Here is an 18,023-nt window from a genome sequence, read left to right on the forward strand (position 1 = left end):
TACGCCATTGCCAGCTGCTCATCTCATTTCTGGCACACAGCTGACGTTCACAGGTGCTGGAGTGCTAGAAAACAGCCCAAAAACGGCCTGGAAATGCCCAAAAAACAGGCATACACACGCTGGCCAACACACATGCCTGAATGATCTGGTTTGGGCACTCCATGCCGAAAAGGTTTGCCATCACTGGCCTAGGTTAAAGGTTCCCAGCCCTTCTGGGTTCACGGATCCGCAATAGCAGCAATGGAGGGGAAGGGATAATTCTGTATGTAACCTACACATATGCAAATGAAGCTCACCCGCCACAGACTGATACTTGGCCATGGACCAGGAACTGGGGACCCCTGACATACGAGATCAGATTCTTCTCTTTCATTATTATGTTGCTATAAATAGTTCTTTAAAAATTAAAATAAGCTACAGGAGACCCTAAATAAAATCAAGACCTATTGCAATAGAAAATACCTTACCTTTCCCTTCTAACTGAACTAGTGTAGAGTATTATTGTAATGGCTAGAACCTTCAAGTTGTAACTTGCAGTAAGATCCTCAGCACTCCTTTTAGGAACTCATAAACTTTAAAAGTTTGGTTCGGGTTTGTTGTTGTTTTTTAGTTGTGATATTTGATTTGGCCTTTCTTAGGTTAAGGATTTTGGGTATAAAATTAGATTAATAATGTTACACAATTCAAGAGTTTGCAATACTGTTTCCGCACAGGAGTGATAGAAAATAGATTCATACAAGAACATGGAGGAAATGTAAACAACTGAAAGTTACATTACAGAAAATTTTCACAAACTTAATACATTTTTTTTCCTTTCTTTTTTTAAGGTCTGGAATGTTTGTCATTGTATAGATCCCAAGGGTCAAGCAGCAATGTTGAATTAAGACAGATTATTGAGTGTGGTAAGCACAACTATTTTCAAAAATCAAACTGGGAAATATTTGCTATCTGTGTAATTTGCCTTTCAGATAGCAACGCCATTTATTACATTTAAATTTCATTATATGAGATATATCAAATACTGTGGCAGAAAACGTATTTGGAATAGTGGTAGAGGGAAACCTCAATAAATGGGCTAAGGAAGGGGGAAGGGGTGCTTGTTATTAATGACATTCCAGTAAATTGAAAAGTAGATTATAATAGATCCAAACATAGAATCTTTGAAAATACTACTATTTAGTATTTATTAAACTATCCTTAGCAATAAGTTATAGTTTCCCTCTGTCATATGTATACCGAGGAACTCAGTCACAGTAAAAACACATTATCATTGCAAAAGTCTCTGCAAGCAAGGTTCAAAACATACCACTGGTAGGTTGCAGGCAATACACCCCGGTACAGGCGTACTGGTGCTTGCCTGGAGCCCCGGTACTGTTCCAGTACGGTGATCCGGAGGGACCACCCGCCTGCACGAGCCTCCTTACCTGTATTTGAGCTCTTCGGCGCTTCTGCGCATAGAGCGCATGGTGCCTATGCGACACTCTGCCAAGCAGCTGGAGCATCGCAGAGGCATCACAAGAGGTAAGGACACATGTGTGTGCACGCTGCGCATGTTCATGTACTGGACGCCGGGTCCCCTTGCAACCGTAACGGTTGCAACGGTACCTGGAATCCACCAGTGAGACATATCCAAACACCTACTGTACAGGGAGTGCTCAACAACTACAACTGAGACCAAAATTTCCATCCTAAACTGTTGCAATTGTAAGTCAATTTGGACCCTGTTGTATGACAATTTCTGTTAAGCAAATCCAGCTAATCCTATGGCTGTTTTTTGCTAAAAATCAGCAAAAACACAATCACATGGCTGCAGGGCATTGCAACTGATCATAAATGTGAGTTGCTTATCAAACACCTGAATTGCAATCATATGGCTGCGGGATGGTTTGGAATGATGGTCGTAAGTGGGGGTCCCTTTTGATACAGTTGTAACTTCTATTGATCATTAAGCAAATGATATAAGTTGAGGACTACCTGTAGCAGCGTTTTCCAGAATTTATTGAATGGGGATAGGAAAAAAAATACTGCAAAAAGTGTTATTTACACAGGATTCCCCTCCTAGAAAGAATTCTCGTGAGAGTTAAATGCAGATATTATTCCACACTGCTTGTTGTGGGGAGAGCAATGGAATGTGCATCACAACACACCATTTTGTACTTTTCTGTCATGAGACATTTATCCAACCTTTGGATAAAATGTCAGGTTGCTGTAGATCAGAAATGGGAAATTAATTTTCCCAAGGGGCCACATGAGAAACGGTGATTGATATGGAGGACCTCTATCCTTGCACCCTGCCGACAGGGACAGCCGAAGGGACAGATGTGTCCCATGGGCCATAAAATGAGCCGCAGTGGTTAGAGTGCAGTACTGCAGGCTACTTCTTCTGACTGCCGGCTGCCTGCAATTTGGCAGTTAAAATCTCACCAGGCTCAAGGTTGACTGAGCCTTCCATCCTTCAGAGGTGAGTAAAATGAGGACCCAAATTGTTGGGAACAATATGCTGACTCTGTAAATCACTTAGAGTGGGCTTTAAACCACTGTGAAGTGGTATATAAGTCTAAATGCTGTTGCTAAAATGCCCAGATCTCAGTTCCACCACAAAACCGCGGTGGACAATTGCGCGCTCGACAAAAGCGCGTACGTGACGTCATCACAGCGCGATGAAAACATCGCGCTGTGAGCGGTAAATTTAAAATTAAAGCGAAAACCTTACCCTAACCCCCCAAACCTAACCCTAAACCTAACGCTAAACCTAACCCTAACGCTTAACGTAACCCTAAACCTAAACCTAAACCTAAACCTAAACCTTACCTTTATGCTTTAATTTTATTTTAATTTTATTTATTTTTTAATTTTTTTCATTGCGCTGCTGATGACGTCAGGTACGCGCTTTCGTCGAGCGCGGTTTTGTCGACCGCGGTTTTGACGGGTCACGCAGGTCTCATCATTTGTTTTAATATACGCTGCGTGAAGTATAGCTCTTGGCAAAATGTAGTGCATAACATGTTTGTGTCTCTGTGTTTTTTTTAGAGGTTTCTTCAGTGGATTTTGAGGGAATTGAACTTCACATTTTAACAGATGCATTGAAGAGGTACTTTCTCGACTTGCCAAATCCTGTCATTCCAGCATCTGTTTACAATGAAATGATTTCTGTAGCACAAGGTATGTTTATAAATGTTTATTTTGGTAGAGTTTGGGGGTTGGAGAATCCTTATATTTACAGGGCACGCTCATGATGCAACGCTACAGTTCATGCCATTGTGTCAGACATGGCATCTATATGTCGACATCATTGTGTGATTATTATTTTGGTCTAATGTAGGATGCTGCTGCTGAGTTTTGTTTCTTTTTCCAAAGTAATAATGTAAAAGGACATTATTATAGCTTCTTCCATTACATGATATACATAAATTGGGATTATCTGCAGTTAATCTTGTTCCCTGGCATGCATACCTGTAAGACACACATGATTGAAAGTGTCTGCGTACATTTTAAAAACCTAATGTACAAAATAGATCTTGGTGTTAAGAACTCCATGTATCTTGGCGAGTATACTATTTGTTCAAATACTGGTTAACCAATCAAGGATTCGTATGTAGAAAAAGCTAATTGTTAACCTTTTATCTGTATGCACAAGGTAAATGTATTAGCTAGACATGATTCTGAAGTCCATTTGCAATTTGGGATGCAGTGCAATAAAGACTTAGCGATAAGGTTTGTCTCTTCATTATGAATTCAGACTGTGTATTTCACCTTTTCAGTTTTCAAATTCAGTTGCTCGTTATGGGGACAGGATACAACTTTCAAAGTTAGAATTGCTTTTTTGAGTCTTATCAGCTACATCTCAGAAATTACCCAGTCACATGAGGCAAAGGGGAGATTTCTGCCGGCATTAACTGAATGTTTAGTGGTTTTCATCTAATTATATTTCAGTTTCAATTTGACTTTGATATAATTGATTTTTTTCCTATCCACGCTTGCTTAATTTTTCATTGTTGTAAGGACAAGTGGTTTAGTTTACATTAAAGGGATTGATGTCTTCTTGCAAAATTGATGCTTTTCCGTGGCTGTTTAGAACAATTGCTGGTGATTTCAAGTTGACAAGGATTTTTTTTCCCTCCCAGAAGTACAGAACTCAGAAGAATATGCTCAAGCGTTGAAAAGACTCATCAGATCTCCTAACATACCTCAACAGTATTGGCTCACACTCCAGTATATCCTTAAACATCTCGCTAGACTTTGCCAGATCTCTACCAAAAACCCTTTAAATGCAAAATCTCTGGCTGAAATTTTTAGCCTTTTGCTGTTCAGATCTCCAATAGCCAGGTAAGATACGTGTTCCTGAGTCCTGATCATTACAAATTTTTCTTCAATGACAATCATACATTTTTTTCCTTCCAATTTTTTTTATTTTACTATAGCACAGTCATTTTTCTTGTTATTTTTTTACAGCTCGGACAGTGAACAACATATAAAAATATTGGAAGTGTTAATTACAAGTGAATTGCATGAGAGACAACCTGCACCAGGTAAGAAAACATGTATTTTGGAAACTTTTTGAAGTTGCCGTCTTTGTTTTCTTTTGCATCCAATGACTCCTACATTTGATGAAGTTTACGTCAGATGGGATGCATTTTAAGAATAATATATTTATGTGCAGCGTGATTATTATTATTTTGCTAACATTGGATGTTCTTTTGCCTATCACTTTTTTATTTGGTACATAGTAAAGATTTCTTTGCTTCTTTGAACAGTTAGGTGTTTGTAATAGTGTGGAGAAGGGAAGTAGCAAGGACTCTACTAAAAGTTGTTTTTCTCAAAATACTAGCAGCAAGTGCATCTTGGCACAAGATAGTTCAAAGCTGTAGCATGTAATCCCTCTGTAAGCTATGTGGAGAATAAAAACTGCCCACCAGGTAACTGTGGGATATGTTGGACTGTGTCCAATGGTAAAGCCATTTCTCATGGTATGTGAAGATTGTGTATTTCCTGCTAGTCTGGTTTAGATTTATCACGCAAATACAATTTGAGTGTGAATATATCCCAACTTAAAGTCAACAACATGGTCTTTATTAGTTGTTTTACAATAATGTTGCAATGAATATGTGTTTTCTCATGGATGTAGCTTTAAACAAATTGCCATAAATATTTGTTCAGTACTTAAGAACACAACAGTAACTGCTAATTGACTACATATTTGGTGTAGCACAGAGGACTAATGTAAGTTGAATTCAAATAAGTTCTTTGACTTCAACTTCCTAGATAACCATGTAAAAGCTTTAAAGTTTTTGCAATGCCATCGCTGTTGTTCTTGCACAATGGCAAAGAACTTGCTTAAATTAGGGTTAGCAGCTGATATTCTGAGTTGTCTGAATACTAGTCCTTATGTAACTCAAAAATACATAGGTGGAAAATCAACATGTTTGGTGAACCCTTCAGTTTATAGAAGTTCAACAATCCTTAAGGGGAAAAACTGTTATATAACCAGGGAGAGGTGCATGCCCAGAGGTGTAGAAGGGCAGATACATTATGAGGTGCTTCAAATGATTGCATACTGCAGTTTTTTGTCATTGATATCATCAGTTTTACATTTTTGTTGCCGATTAGCCCATTTCAGTAGAAACATTTGTATATGATATAATAGCCACAAATGCAACGCATAGAAAACATACTGAATGAACTTAGCAAAAGATGCCACATTTTACGGCATAAACGTGTCTTTAGCTGATTTACTTGTTTGCAGAATGATTTTCTTAAAAGCAGAACTGAGGTTTGATTGATTTTAGGGACCAGTAGTAATTTGATAATTACAAGTTGTAAATAATATATATGTGTGTGTGTGTGTGTGTGTATGCGTGTGTGTATGTGTATGTATATGTGTATGTGTATATATATGTGTGTGTGTGTATATGTGTATATGTGTATATATATATATAGATTTTAATAGTAGCCAAAAATTTGTAGAGAAATCATAGGGATTATTTTAATTGTATATACGAAGTAAATAAAATCCATTAATTAACTAAACAAAAAATCTTGATTAATTGGGCAACTTGTTTTTATTAATGCTAACAGTATAGATGGTAATAAAATTGAAGATGCCCCATATGGTCCTGATAGGGATTATATCATATGCTGCCATAATAGCAATAGAATTTAGACATATAGTATACAGCTTCACAGTGCTTTACATCCAGTGGTGGGTTCCGGATCCCGTTGCAACCCCTATAGTTGCAATGGGGCCTGGTGTCCTCCACATGAACGCACACGGTGCGCGTGGGCACATGCGTAGCACCGCATGCGTCTTATCCAGCTGCTCAGCGGAGCATTCTGCAGGTGCTGTATGCGCCGTGCGGAAGCACCAAAGACTTTAAAGACAGGTAAGGAGCGCAGGCGGGTGGGTGGTCCCTCTGGAGCACCATACCAGAATGGTACCGGTGCTTCAGACCGGGACATGCCACCTGCAACCCACCACTGTTTACATCCCTCTCCAAGCAGTTTACAGAGTCAGCATATTGCCCCCAACAATCTGGGTCCTTATTTGGCCAACTTTGGAAGGCTGGAAAGCTGTGTCAATCTTGGGCCTGTAAAACTAGAACTGCCAAATTGCTGGCAGCTGGCAGACAGCAGAAATACCCTGCAGTTTTGCATTGTAACCACTGCGCCAACATGGCTCAATACTAATATTTTTTCTCAAATCAGACTGTGTTTAGTGAGACCTTAAACTCTGCTTTGTGATGTATTCTTTAAATTATACTTTTCTTCTTCTCTGCAAAGTGTTCTTATTTTGTAGACAGGAAAGTATTTAAAAACAGGTCGAATTATTAGTTTATATAATTAAGTTGTAGTCTACAATTGCCTCAGTTTTCAGACAAAAGTGTTTCTAAACCCTACTGGACTGGTTAGGTATCCTTCAACATAGGAAAGTTAGAAAGTTAGAATATGAGAAAACACAAATAAAGGAGTTCCATCAAAATAGTGAATACTTTTTTGGCCTGCTTCTAATCTCTGGACGCCAAATTCTTCTTTCTTAAACTATAATGTATCCAATACAGTTTAACTAGTACAGGATTTTTAACTAACTACTGAATATGACCATAAAACCTAGGTGAGAAATCTATGTTAGTACACAGTAAATTAAGAAAGACATACATATGAGTCTTTTAAAAAATACTATGTATAATATATTTTTATGAGAACTTTCGCCAAAAGGAGCAAAAAAAAACAAAAAAAAAACCAAACCCCTCTCTCCAAAGATTAAGTTGTGTAGACCTTCCTAGAATAAGCTCTTTAGAACCAGTAGCATTTGCTTTGTGTAAGTACACCTGAAATGCCCTATCAGGAACTATAAAAAGTAAAGGTAAAGGTTCCCCTTGCACATATGTGCTAGTTGTTCCCGGCTCTAGGGGCAGTGCTCATCTTCGTTTCAAAGCCGAAGAGCCCCAACCCTGTCCAAAGACATCTCCATGGTCACAGTGCCAGCATGACTAAACGCCGAAGGCGCACGGAACACTGTTACCTTCCCTATTTTTTTACTTACATTTTTACATGCTTTCGGAACTGCTAAGTTGGCAGAAGCTGGGACAAGTAACGGGAGCTCACTCCGTTACGCAGTGCTAGGGATTCGAACCACTGAACTAACGACCTTTCTGATCGACAAGTTCTGCATCTTAGCCCCTTAGCCATCACGTCCCTGTATTGAAAATACATAGGTGTAAATTGATGCTTGTTCTGTATCAAATTAGCGGTTAGACACCAGGCAAGAAAGCAGGAAACTCTGAATTCAAGTCTTGCTTTAGCCATGAAAGCCAGCTGAATGACTTAATCATTCACTCCCAGCCCAACTCCCCTCACAGGTTGATTGTTGTGGGGAAAGTAGGAAGAGGAAGGTTTATGTTTGCTGCCTTGAGTTATTTGTAAAAATAATAAAGGTAGGAAATGAATGAATAAATAACTGAGTGAAGAGAAGAAATTATGGTAATTAAATGAAGACATGACATATTTTATAATAGAGAAATATTAAAGACAAATATCAGTATCAACATGAATCATAAGTCATTTGTGCATAGAAGCTAATGTATTTGACATTACATCATTCCAATCCCTTTATTCAACTTGAAGCTAATCAGTATTACAATATGTGTCCAGCAGAGGGCTCTCTTTTTTAGCGAATAATAATAACCAAGTTGCATACCGTTGTAACATAATTCAGTACTAAATTCAGCACTGCACTTTGCATTCGGGGCTTGTTATTCTTTAATATCAATTGTAGATAGAATCACTGAAGCAGCCACAGTTGAATGTTAGACCCTGTGTACTCATTCAGTTTCTGCTTGAGAATTCAGTCATCAAATGTCAAAATTCTGCCTTTTACAGCACTTAATAAAAGACGGGGAGGGGGAGGAAGCAGAAGTCACAAGCTAGTTCCTCCATGCAATGCCCTGACTTTACTCTCCTATGTGTGCGGAGCCATATAAAAGGGTTGCCTCTAGTAATGGAAGGGCTAGACTGGGGGCACATTAAAGACCACCTCCAATTATAACACTCCTGATAAAATCTATGCATACTGGACAACAAACTCTTCCATGAATAATTAAACATAACATGGAACAATTTCTTATCTTTGGGGTGTTGCAATCACTGTTTTTTTATTGCAATTAATTTACAAATATTTAGATGTGGAAGTAGTCACTTCTTTCTTCCTCCCAGCAAAAGTTGGTTGCTAATCAGTTTGTTGGCTGCTAAGTACCATGAAGATGGAGTAATTGTGGATTTCCCACTCCTGATTAAAGTCTTAGCCAAGATTGGAGCTAAATAAATAGTGCTTTTCTGCTATTAAGAGGAAATATAAAATGAGCACCCTAGTTATGTTGTTGCTGCCTTGTGGAAAGTGCCAGAAGGTTATTTAATCCGCGGTTATCCAATTTTTCTTGTCACCAAAAGTAAAAAATGCAAAATGTGTGAAAAAATAATGTTTATGGAGAATTTGTGTCTGTCCAGTATAACTCATTTACTGCTGGAGAATGGTAGGCTATGGTATATGTAGGGCAGGGTTCTTCCAAGTATTGCATAGCATAGTGTTACAAAAGATGTTAAATACAGTTATAGATTGTAGTCGAAGTTTAAAAAGCAAATGACATTAAAAAGCTCACTCTTAAGGCTTGATAATTTTTTTATGTAGGAAATAAACATGGTTGTCCAAATTGTTCTATTTCTACTGGTGGGCTTCATTGGGAGCCGAGAAGCAAAAAGAAAACCAAATGATAATTAGGTCTATAAGCTAGCAGTCATGTTAGAGGACAAGAATCCAAATCAGTTTGGCTGAAGGGCAATACCTACAATAACCAATCTATTTTGGGGGAAAATCCAAAGGAGAATTACTACCAGAGAAATAGTCATAGAAATGACTGAAGTTTGGTAAATGGGTCCCTTGTCAATCAATAAGAGTGCTGATTTGTGACCAGCCAATCTGGTACTTAGGAATTGAGGGTATGGCGGTATAAGGAAACAAAAATCAATGACTTGGTAGCTGGCTATTAGCAACTAAAATTAACAACTAATTAATTAACAAGTAACAATTATACACAACCAGGAACCATATAAATACAAGGCACAGACCAGACCAATCCATATATCTGGAGAGAGAGAAGTTCCCCAGTGATGGACTCCAGCATGAGCCCCAAAGCTTGGAAACATAAATCTTTGGTCCCACTGACCGACTCAGATTGGATTCTGCCATATTATCCTGGGATACATATATTTATCTTTGTTCTTGAGAATTACTACCATATAACATAAGTCTTCTGTTGTCAATGTCAAGAATAGTTAGGGCATATCTTTTCCCCTGAATTATTTATTAAGCATTTGTATGCGGACCCTGCCATAGTGCGGGAATAGTTAGGAAGAAGATGATTTATTAAGTGGGTCTATGCATGGATGTAAGAGACGCGGTGGCTCAGTGGCTAAGACGTTGAGCTTGTCAATCAGAAAGGTCGGCAGTTTGGTGGTTCAAAACCCTAGCACCGCATAATGGAGTGAGCTCCCTTTACTTGTCCAAGCTTCTGCCAATCTAGCATTTCGAAAGCATGTAAAAATGCAAGTAGAAAAATAGAAACCACCTTTGGTGGGAAGGTAATAGCGTTCCATGCACCTTTGGAGTTTAGTCATTCCGGCCACATGACCAGGGAGATGTCTTCGGACAGTGCTGGCTCTTTGGCTTTGAAACTTGAGAGGAGCATCGCCCCCTAAAGCCAGGAATGACTAGTAGATAGTACATACTAGAGGGGAACCTTTACCTTTTATGCATGTATGTATGTGTGTATTTCTCTCTTTCCTCATACAATTTTTCAAAAATTATTCCCCAAATTTCCTTTTCATAACTCCTACCTTTTAATATTCTGGACAGGAACTGACATACTGTGTTTATTCTCTGCCTCCATTTCTTCTTCAGTATGTCAAGCCAAAAGCATAGTCAGAGGAGCAAGAGGTGAAAGTTTTTCTAGAAAGCAAAAGCACAGCTGGGGAACACTTTTCTGGGGTGTTCTCCTTCAGCAGCCATTACAACCGTTTTCGTTCTCTACCATGCCTTGAGTGGATGTTAAGAGCAGAATGTCCCAAAGCATAATATGTAAAGAAAGAAGGAAAATAATGTTTAATTTCCAAAGAATATTTGTCTGTTTGCCAAGAAAAAAAAGAGACAGAAGAAAAAAAGAAACCAAATAAAATCCGCTCATTAAGTCGTAAAATAAAATTGTGCCACAAGACTAATGGATTTATAGATGCCTAGGTACTTAGGGTGTGCCTGGCTGGCTGATATAGGCACTTCTGTAATATTTCTGCCCTCCCCTCCCCCTACTACCTTTCGGTTGTCAGGCTGTAAGAGAATTTCTTATTTTAATGAAAGTTTGTGGGTTCAACATCCATTTATACTGTTCGTAGGAGGGTAAGCAATTTCTTGTTCAACTTTTCTATCCATATATAATGAATGTTATTGATCAAATAACATTCATTTTAAAATCTTTTATCTTGCACAGTGCTATCGCTCGACCAAAATAATGCCCTTGTTCAGGGATCTTATTTATGGCATATCTGCTTGAGAACAAGCCCCATTGGGCACCATGGGAAGTATTTGCAAATAAAGATGCACAAGGTTTTTCTTTATGTTATAAAAGAAATGTGGAGGCTGAAGCTAGCAAGAGGTGGGAGTGGGGGAGTTAGACTTTAAGTTGATTTTAAATTGACTCAGTAGTTACATGGCTTTGTTTGGGGAGTCCTCAAGCAGCACCTGTCATTGCGATCCACTGGAAGGTGGTGTCGTGAATGCTAAACAGCTTCTGAATTTGTGGGCTTTTTGAGGCGCAAAACTTTACAAGAAGGGCTTTCATTCTATCTCTTCCCCCCCCCCTCCTGAATTAGCTTAGCCACTTCCTGTATTTGGCTGCTCATAATGCTTTTCTTGACAGTCTCCTTCAACACTGCATGGAGCAGCTGGTTATAGAAACTGTTTTAAGGCTACTCACAATGGTCTTCTCATTTGCTTAGCTAAATTGAGACCGGTTAGTCTTGCATTGGCCACTTGTTAGCCGGTGACAACTCTGACTTTGACTCCAGCTCCCCTCCCCCACCTGAAATCCCTTGCTCAGCAAATATTTGAACCTGCCCAAGTTAATCATGAAACTGAGATCTTTATCTTGGAGAGACGTGCAAGCTACAGAGGACTTTTTTTAAAAAAAAAAAAAGAAAGGGGGAAAAAAAAGGCCAGCTAAATTCAGTGATGAAACAGAAATGGGTTGATAGTCTCAGCAAGAACAGAGATTGATTCTTTCCGAAGAGGAAAAGACGCGAAGCTTTCTGATTCTACTCACTGCAGCTTTTTCTTCTGGATTTACCAAGCAGAAGAATTTATTACAGTTTTCGAGATAACTTCTTCCTAGTTGTTTCAGAGAAGATTTGAATCCAAGGGAAGCCTGATTTAATTTGTATTTTAATCTGTGAAGCTGAGCTGAAACTGCATTCAGTTTGGAATTTTCAGATTGTGTGATATACAAGGGTGAATGTGCACCATGCATAGTATGCAAAGTAAGTAATTCTTGATTTAATTTGAATTATATATATATGATTCTTTAAAGGAAGGAACTCTGGTGAGTGTATATGTGTGTGTGTGGATTTACATATACATGGATATTTCTCAATCTCTATCACAATTAGAATAATATATGCTGCAGCCAAGCAGACTAAATAGTTGTGTTTTAATAGTCAAAATGTGTCTTAATGAAAGCATATGCTGGAACTATGGAAAATCACTGGTTTGTCAGAATCTTGCTCTTTCTGGTTTGCCACGTGATGTCATAGCAAGCTAGACTAGTTTGGGTTAAGAAGTAACTTGATCATACAAGTGCAACTGTCCAGAATTTAGCCAGTAGTATAATCTTAGCAAGAAAATTCTCTTCTTTCACCTGTAAAATGCATTTTGTTGAAGCCTACCTAAGGGAAATACAATGAGAGAGAGAAAGAAATTACCAACTAATGGTTAATTGTGTTGCTTTATATCTCACGTAACCTTTGTAAGCAATGCGCTTTGGCGGCAGAGCTATTTGGATAGCAGGTGGGCTAAACCCTGAGCTTCACTGTTTGAGCTTGTGTCTGGGATTCTCTAAAGTGTCCTGTTACTTGAAACAAGTGGAAGGAATCTCTGGTGTCCATCCACCTAACTGGACAGGGAAGGTTGGGAAAGCAGCTTCAAGATGGGCTTAAGCATGGTTGTGGTAGCGTAATGAGTTTGGAGGTGCATTAGTCAATATGGTGCTATAAGTATGCAGTTACAAAATGCTGTTTTTTTCAGAAGATAAAAATGGGTCACCGGATGATTCTTATATGCAGTGCTTTGATTGTAAAATTCATGGCTGTGGCAGGACAGAACTGTTAACAATACCAGTGCAATCATTTATGTGGCAGTACTTGTGTTCAATACTCTCCCTGTCTGGCCTTCTTCATATGTGCTATATATTCAAAATGCAACTCACAATGAGTTGTATGATATGAGAGACTTTTCTGAAGGCTAGAGAACATTTTTTTTTTAAAGAACTTTGCTTTGCTTGAGAGATTTTTCAGGGCTTGAGGAAACATGAAGTCTGATAAACTGATGATCACAAGGAGCTTTTGTTTTAAGAGTGGCAAAAGTGTGCAAATTATGGAATCAAGTCAACTAAATCCATGCAAACCAAGTACATTGGAAGAGCATTCCCTCATTTCCCCAAACATTTACGGGCTGGAAAGTCAGCTAACAGGCATTGAGTGGTTGGGTTCCCCTTCCCCCTCTTGCTGCAGCTGAGGCTTTTTTTTTTTGTTCTTCTTTTTAAAAATAAAGCTATTTGGAATATTAACCCCTAAAGCAATTGAAATATTCTGTAAATAATGACTTATGTTGATCCTGCTTAGAAACAAATGACATCTTAAGAACATTTTATTAGGATAAAGCTTATTCAAAACCAAACATCCATAAAATAGGCATTGGGCAATACCTCTTGAGATTTCTGGTTTCTCTCTTTTTCTTTAAAAGCGCCACCGTCAAAGCTAAACAATGCCCTGACATTGCATTGCTGTGTCTAGAAGGGAAGTAGCTCTCCATCCACCAAGAATCCCACAGTAGTTGTGAAAGAGAAGGCTTCCTGCTGCAGCATATCACCCTTTGTCAACCTGCCAGGAGTGGAATGTACCAAATGCCAGACAGAAAAGAGTAAGGGGGAGGGGGGGGAAATCTGTGTAAACCGAGAAACCGGCTCAGTCTTCTTCTTTTTTCTTTTCTTTTTTAAATAAATAAGATCAGGTGCCGATCATTAGCGCCTGTACTTTCTGAAATGACAATTGTTATAAGATTAACAATGAATAACAAAAATGATGAAATAGGAGTGGTCCAGTGACATTATTTTTGACATGATTGGCTGGGGATTATGATGTAATAGGTTACAGTGCAGCCCCTTGGAGGTTTTAAAATGAATTCCAAGACACCATTACAAAAAGATCCTGACTGTTTCGTTTTAACTGAGATTTCTTGCTGAAAGTCACACAAATGTACAACACAGTCTGGAACATGGAAGAGGTGGACCTAGAGTACCCTAGGACAGATGTAAATTGTGGCACAGACTTGATTTTTTACATAGAAATGGATCCACCAGGTAATGGTAATACTGTACTGCAGCATTATGATTGAAAAGGCAAGCATATTCTGAATGTTAACAGTTGCTGTTATTAGAGCAGGGTGAAATGTTTAGGGGGGATTTTGTGATAATTGCTCAGTTGTGTTTAGTGCATAGGAAAAGGAGTCAGGAAAAGGGGGTTTGTGCAAATGTCTTTTTTCCTTGTTAGATGAAATTGCAATTGTTGTATGTTTCTGTTTTAGTTTCGTTCTTTCACCTGTGGGTCTGTGGTTATACAGAAAAGGGGGTACTGTTTTCTGTATCATGATTGACTCGGAATGCAATCAGGGGGCTTTTTAAAAAAAAAAAAGCTAGCATTTAAAATTATTAGTCACTGTTAGAGTTTATTAGATGCGATCCTGTTTTATCTGCAAGCATTTAGCACAGGATGAGCAGATTGTTACCTCTCCTTAAACCTCTGAAAATGCAATTGTCATTTTGATTTATTACGTTTCATAAATGTGTTTAGTGGGCAAAGGCATGAGTGAACTTTAATGAGTGAACTTGATGTTTATGTATTTTTTAAAAACATGATCCCTTTTAGCCGATAAGCCAGGGAATGCTGCAGTATTTTTTTGCCACCCACTGTATGTATGCAGCCTTGACATTGAGCAACAGAGAAGTATGTGGCTTGAATCAGTCTTGCCATTTGAAAGAATTTTATCCTACAGACAGCTCAGATTAAGGCAAGGGATAGCTGTCACAGACTGGTTCCTTAAAGTGTTTGGGGGACAGCAGATTATAAAAGGAAGCATAAGAGATCCAGGCAGTGTGTTAAAATATGTAGTAGTACTGATGATTTGCTGATTTCTTCTTAAACCACAGCAGGGTTGGAGTTGATAGCAAAGCAATTCCTCCTGGGTAATTAAATTGGGGAAGGACGGCTTAAAACATAATTGCATTATATAAAGTGATGCACAAAGAAATTAATAACAAAGGATGTGGCATGAAGAGGAGGCTAACTTCAGTCTATGCATTTGGAAGTCTAAATTGTGTTCTGTTGTATGTGGAGGGGGGAGGGGCTCTTGACTTGGAAGCATAAGACGGTCAGACAACAGAGGCTGCAGTCTTATATCCAGGAAAAAGAAATCACTTCCAACTGTGATAAATTATTATTTTTTTAAAGAAATTAATTTTGCACGCATGCTATTTGGATTGGTTAATGACAAATTGAAAACTATGGCAGATGACAAAAAAAATGAAAATTCAACTTGCAATAATTTAATAGATGTACATTAAGCATAGTTTCATTAAAGCATTTAAAATTATATTGCCTGCAGGCTATATAGCTAAGCTATTTTCTTCTTAAATTTCATTGCAGCATTGCCTCCAAAGCCTACAAAACCTAACACTGTAACAAATAACGGTATGAATAATAACATGTCTTTGCAAGATGCTGAATGGTACTGGGGAGATATTTCAAGGTGAGACAAAAATATATCTTTTATCTTGGTTGATTATGTATACATGTGTTTAACCTGCACTATATTGTGATATGTTTAAAGCATTTGTACTACAGCTTCTGATATCTGGACACATACATTGCCAAGAATAAAAAATAACAAGAGATTCATTAAACATTTCTATGCTATTTTGCAAGCATGTCCAAAGTAGATACATCTAGCTAGATTTTTACATCTAAAACTTACTATGTTAATACACAAGACTAGAAATACAAAACATATCTATCCTTTCCCCCTTTTCTTTTGTGCATATGAGTTACCATCAAACTCTTCTATAATAGAATTTTTTGAGAAAAAAAGAATAATTCCATTATAATGACTCAAAAATTCCAAGGTTTACCTTGCAAGCAGAAAGTTATACAAAAGGGCGCTCTTTCTTGAGAAAATTAAATCTGAGGTTGCTTTTGGTCCCTAATAGGGAAGAAGTCAATGAGAAACTTCGTGACACTGCTGATGGTACATTCCTGGTACGAGATGCCTCCACCAAAATGCATGGTGACTACACTCTCACACTAAGGTAAAAACAGCTGAAACGGTATCACCTTTACATCACACTGCAGAAGAAAAATAATAATCATGAATGTAGCTGACTCTTTTTTTTTCTGAACTTTACAGGAAAGGAGGAAATAATAAATTGATAAAAATCTTTCATCGAGATGGGAAATACGGTTTTTCAGATCCATTAACATTCAATTCTGTGGTTGAGCTAATAAACCACTATCGAAATGAATCTTTAGCTCAATATAATCCAAAACTGGATGTAAAATTACTTTATCCAGTATCCAAATATCAACAGGTAACATATGCATCTTATTCCCTTTCTTTTTGCTGCATGAATAATAATGAATTATATAAAACCTTAAATTATGTGGATGTGGCAACTCAAAATCCTTAAAGTTAATGCTGTGCAAATTATACCGAAAAATGAGTGAACAATAGTCCCACTGTGGAAATTACACTGAAATTCTGCAGACAATTCTTATGTTTAAAATTCATATGTTCATTTTATTGGAAGTGAATTCTGGGTTCCTGCCTAGAAGAATAATCTCATATCATGAAATATTTACTAAGGTTAACCAAGGAAGATTTTTGTTGTTGCTTTTGTTTTTGCTAGTTGTTAGCTGATATAACTTCACACCTGGAATACATATAGTGTGAAGGATGCTGAATGAAAAATTATCTTTTTATGTTGCTAATTATAAGCTCCTTTGTATAAGATGCCCAATTCCACAGTGACCACTCTTAATTTTTAGTAGTAAATAAACAAAATTGTATGAACAAAATTGTTCACATGCAATAACTTATTAGTCTAATAAACTCATACATTTATCTCATAGCAAGAGAAGTCCTGGAGCCCTGCTTGTGGTGGCAGCATTATAAGTAATGGCTTATGTTCTGTGAAGAAACTATTTTACAAGCTTTAACACGATCATTCCTTTGCAAATTATGAATTATTATTTGATTGATTGCTGCTTTATGAAAAGTGTTACTACTGTAAGAAAGGGTCTGCTTTCATTGAATGTATTTCCATATATTTATCTTCCTAGGATCAAGTAGTTAAAGAAGATAGTATTGAAGCTGTTGGAAAGAAATTACATGAATATAATATTCAGTTCCAAGAAAAGAACAGAGAATATGACAGACTCTATGAAGATTATACAAGAACATCTCAGGTTAGCAGTGTTGAATGTCAATTACAATTTAAAATATAAAGTAGTTCATCCAATAGACCCATTAATCCAGTGAAATTCAGTTTTATAGAGTTTGAGGCTAAATCTTGACCTTTCAGTTTCAGTTTTAAAAACAACATGGTTTGAAGCAAGGTTAGGATTGATTAATAGTGCTAAACCATCCAAATAGTACTGATGTATTGCTATGTTCTGCAACAGCAACTTCAGCAGTAAATCAGTAATAAATGTTTTTTTTAAAATCAGGTACACTATAACCCCAAAAAATGCAATGGCTTAGAATTATTTAGATGGAAGTGTTCACACAGTATGTTCACAATATAACAATATATTAAAAGTATATTGTAAGTTATCTTTGTACAAATACAAATATGTATTTAAATTATAGAAGTGCAGTGATCTAAAGAATTATTTAAAGTATTTTGATAACATTTTATCTAAGGTATTCCTTGAATGCTTACATTCTGTATACATGTTCTATATAGAGATTGGTTTTCAATGCCAATGATTTAAAAAGTAGGATGGTTAATGAGGCATCCATCAACCACAAAGAGGAACTATAAAAGTAGAAAATGCTTTGTGGGAATAGCACATCCTTTCCATGCAGAATCTTGTGGGCTCAATCTACACGATTTCCAATCAGGTCTGGAAAAAACTAGACTAAAATCTTGGAAAGC

General features: G+C 37.4%; 1 protein-coding gene across 7 annotated transcripts in view; it reads left to right on the forward strand.

Moving 5' to 3' along the window:
• PIK3R1 (phosphoinositide-3-kinase regulatory subunit 1) overlaps window positions 1–18,023 on the forward strand; it is a 105,725-nt gene that overhangs the window by 34,566 nt on the left and 53,136 nt on the right. For 5 of the 7 annotated variants that reach the window (XM_087715588.1, XM_087715586.1, XM_087715587.1 and 2 more), the window contains exons 4-11: window positions 828–902; window positions 3,031–3,162; window positions 4,125–4,326; window positions 4,453–4,529; window positions 15,517–15,619; window positions 16,077–16,175; window positions 16,274–16,454; window positions 17,206–17,331. In XM_087715588.1, coding sequence (XP_087571714.1) covers window positions 828–902; window positions 3,031–3,162; window positions 4,125–4,326; window positions 4,453–4,529; window positions 15,517–15,619; window positions 16,077–16,175; window positions 16,274–16,454; window positions 17,206–17,331 — 995 coding nt within the window. Of the gene's footprint in view, window positions 1–827; window positions 903–3,030; window positions 3,163–4,124; window positions 4,327–4,452; window positions 4,530–11,993; window positions 12,079–14,053; window positions 14,175–15,516; window positions 15,620–16,076; window positions 16,176–16,273; window positions 16,455–17,205; window positions 17,332–18,023 lie in introns of those variants that run through there. The other 2 variants (XM_014053642.2, XM_087715590.1) reach the window with 2 other exon arrangements.

The sequence above is a fragment of the Thamnophis sirtalis genome, unplaced genomic scaffold (assembly GCF_051295495.1).
Source record: "Thamnophis sirtalis isolate CommonGarterSnake01/CBP01778 unplaced genomic scaffold, rThaSir2_p1.2 scaffold_5, whole genome shotgun sequence".
NCBI lineage: Eukaryota > Metazoa > Chordata > Lepidosauria > Squamata > Natricidae > Thamnophis > Thamnophis sirtalis.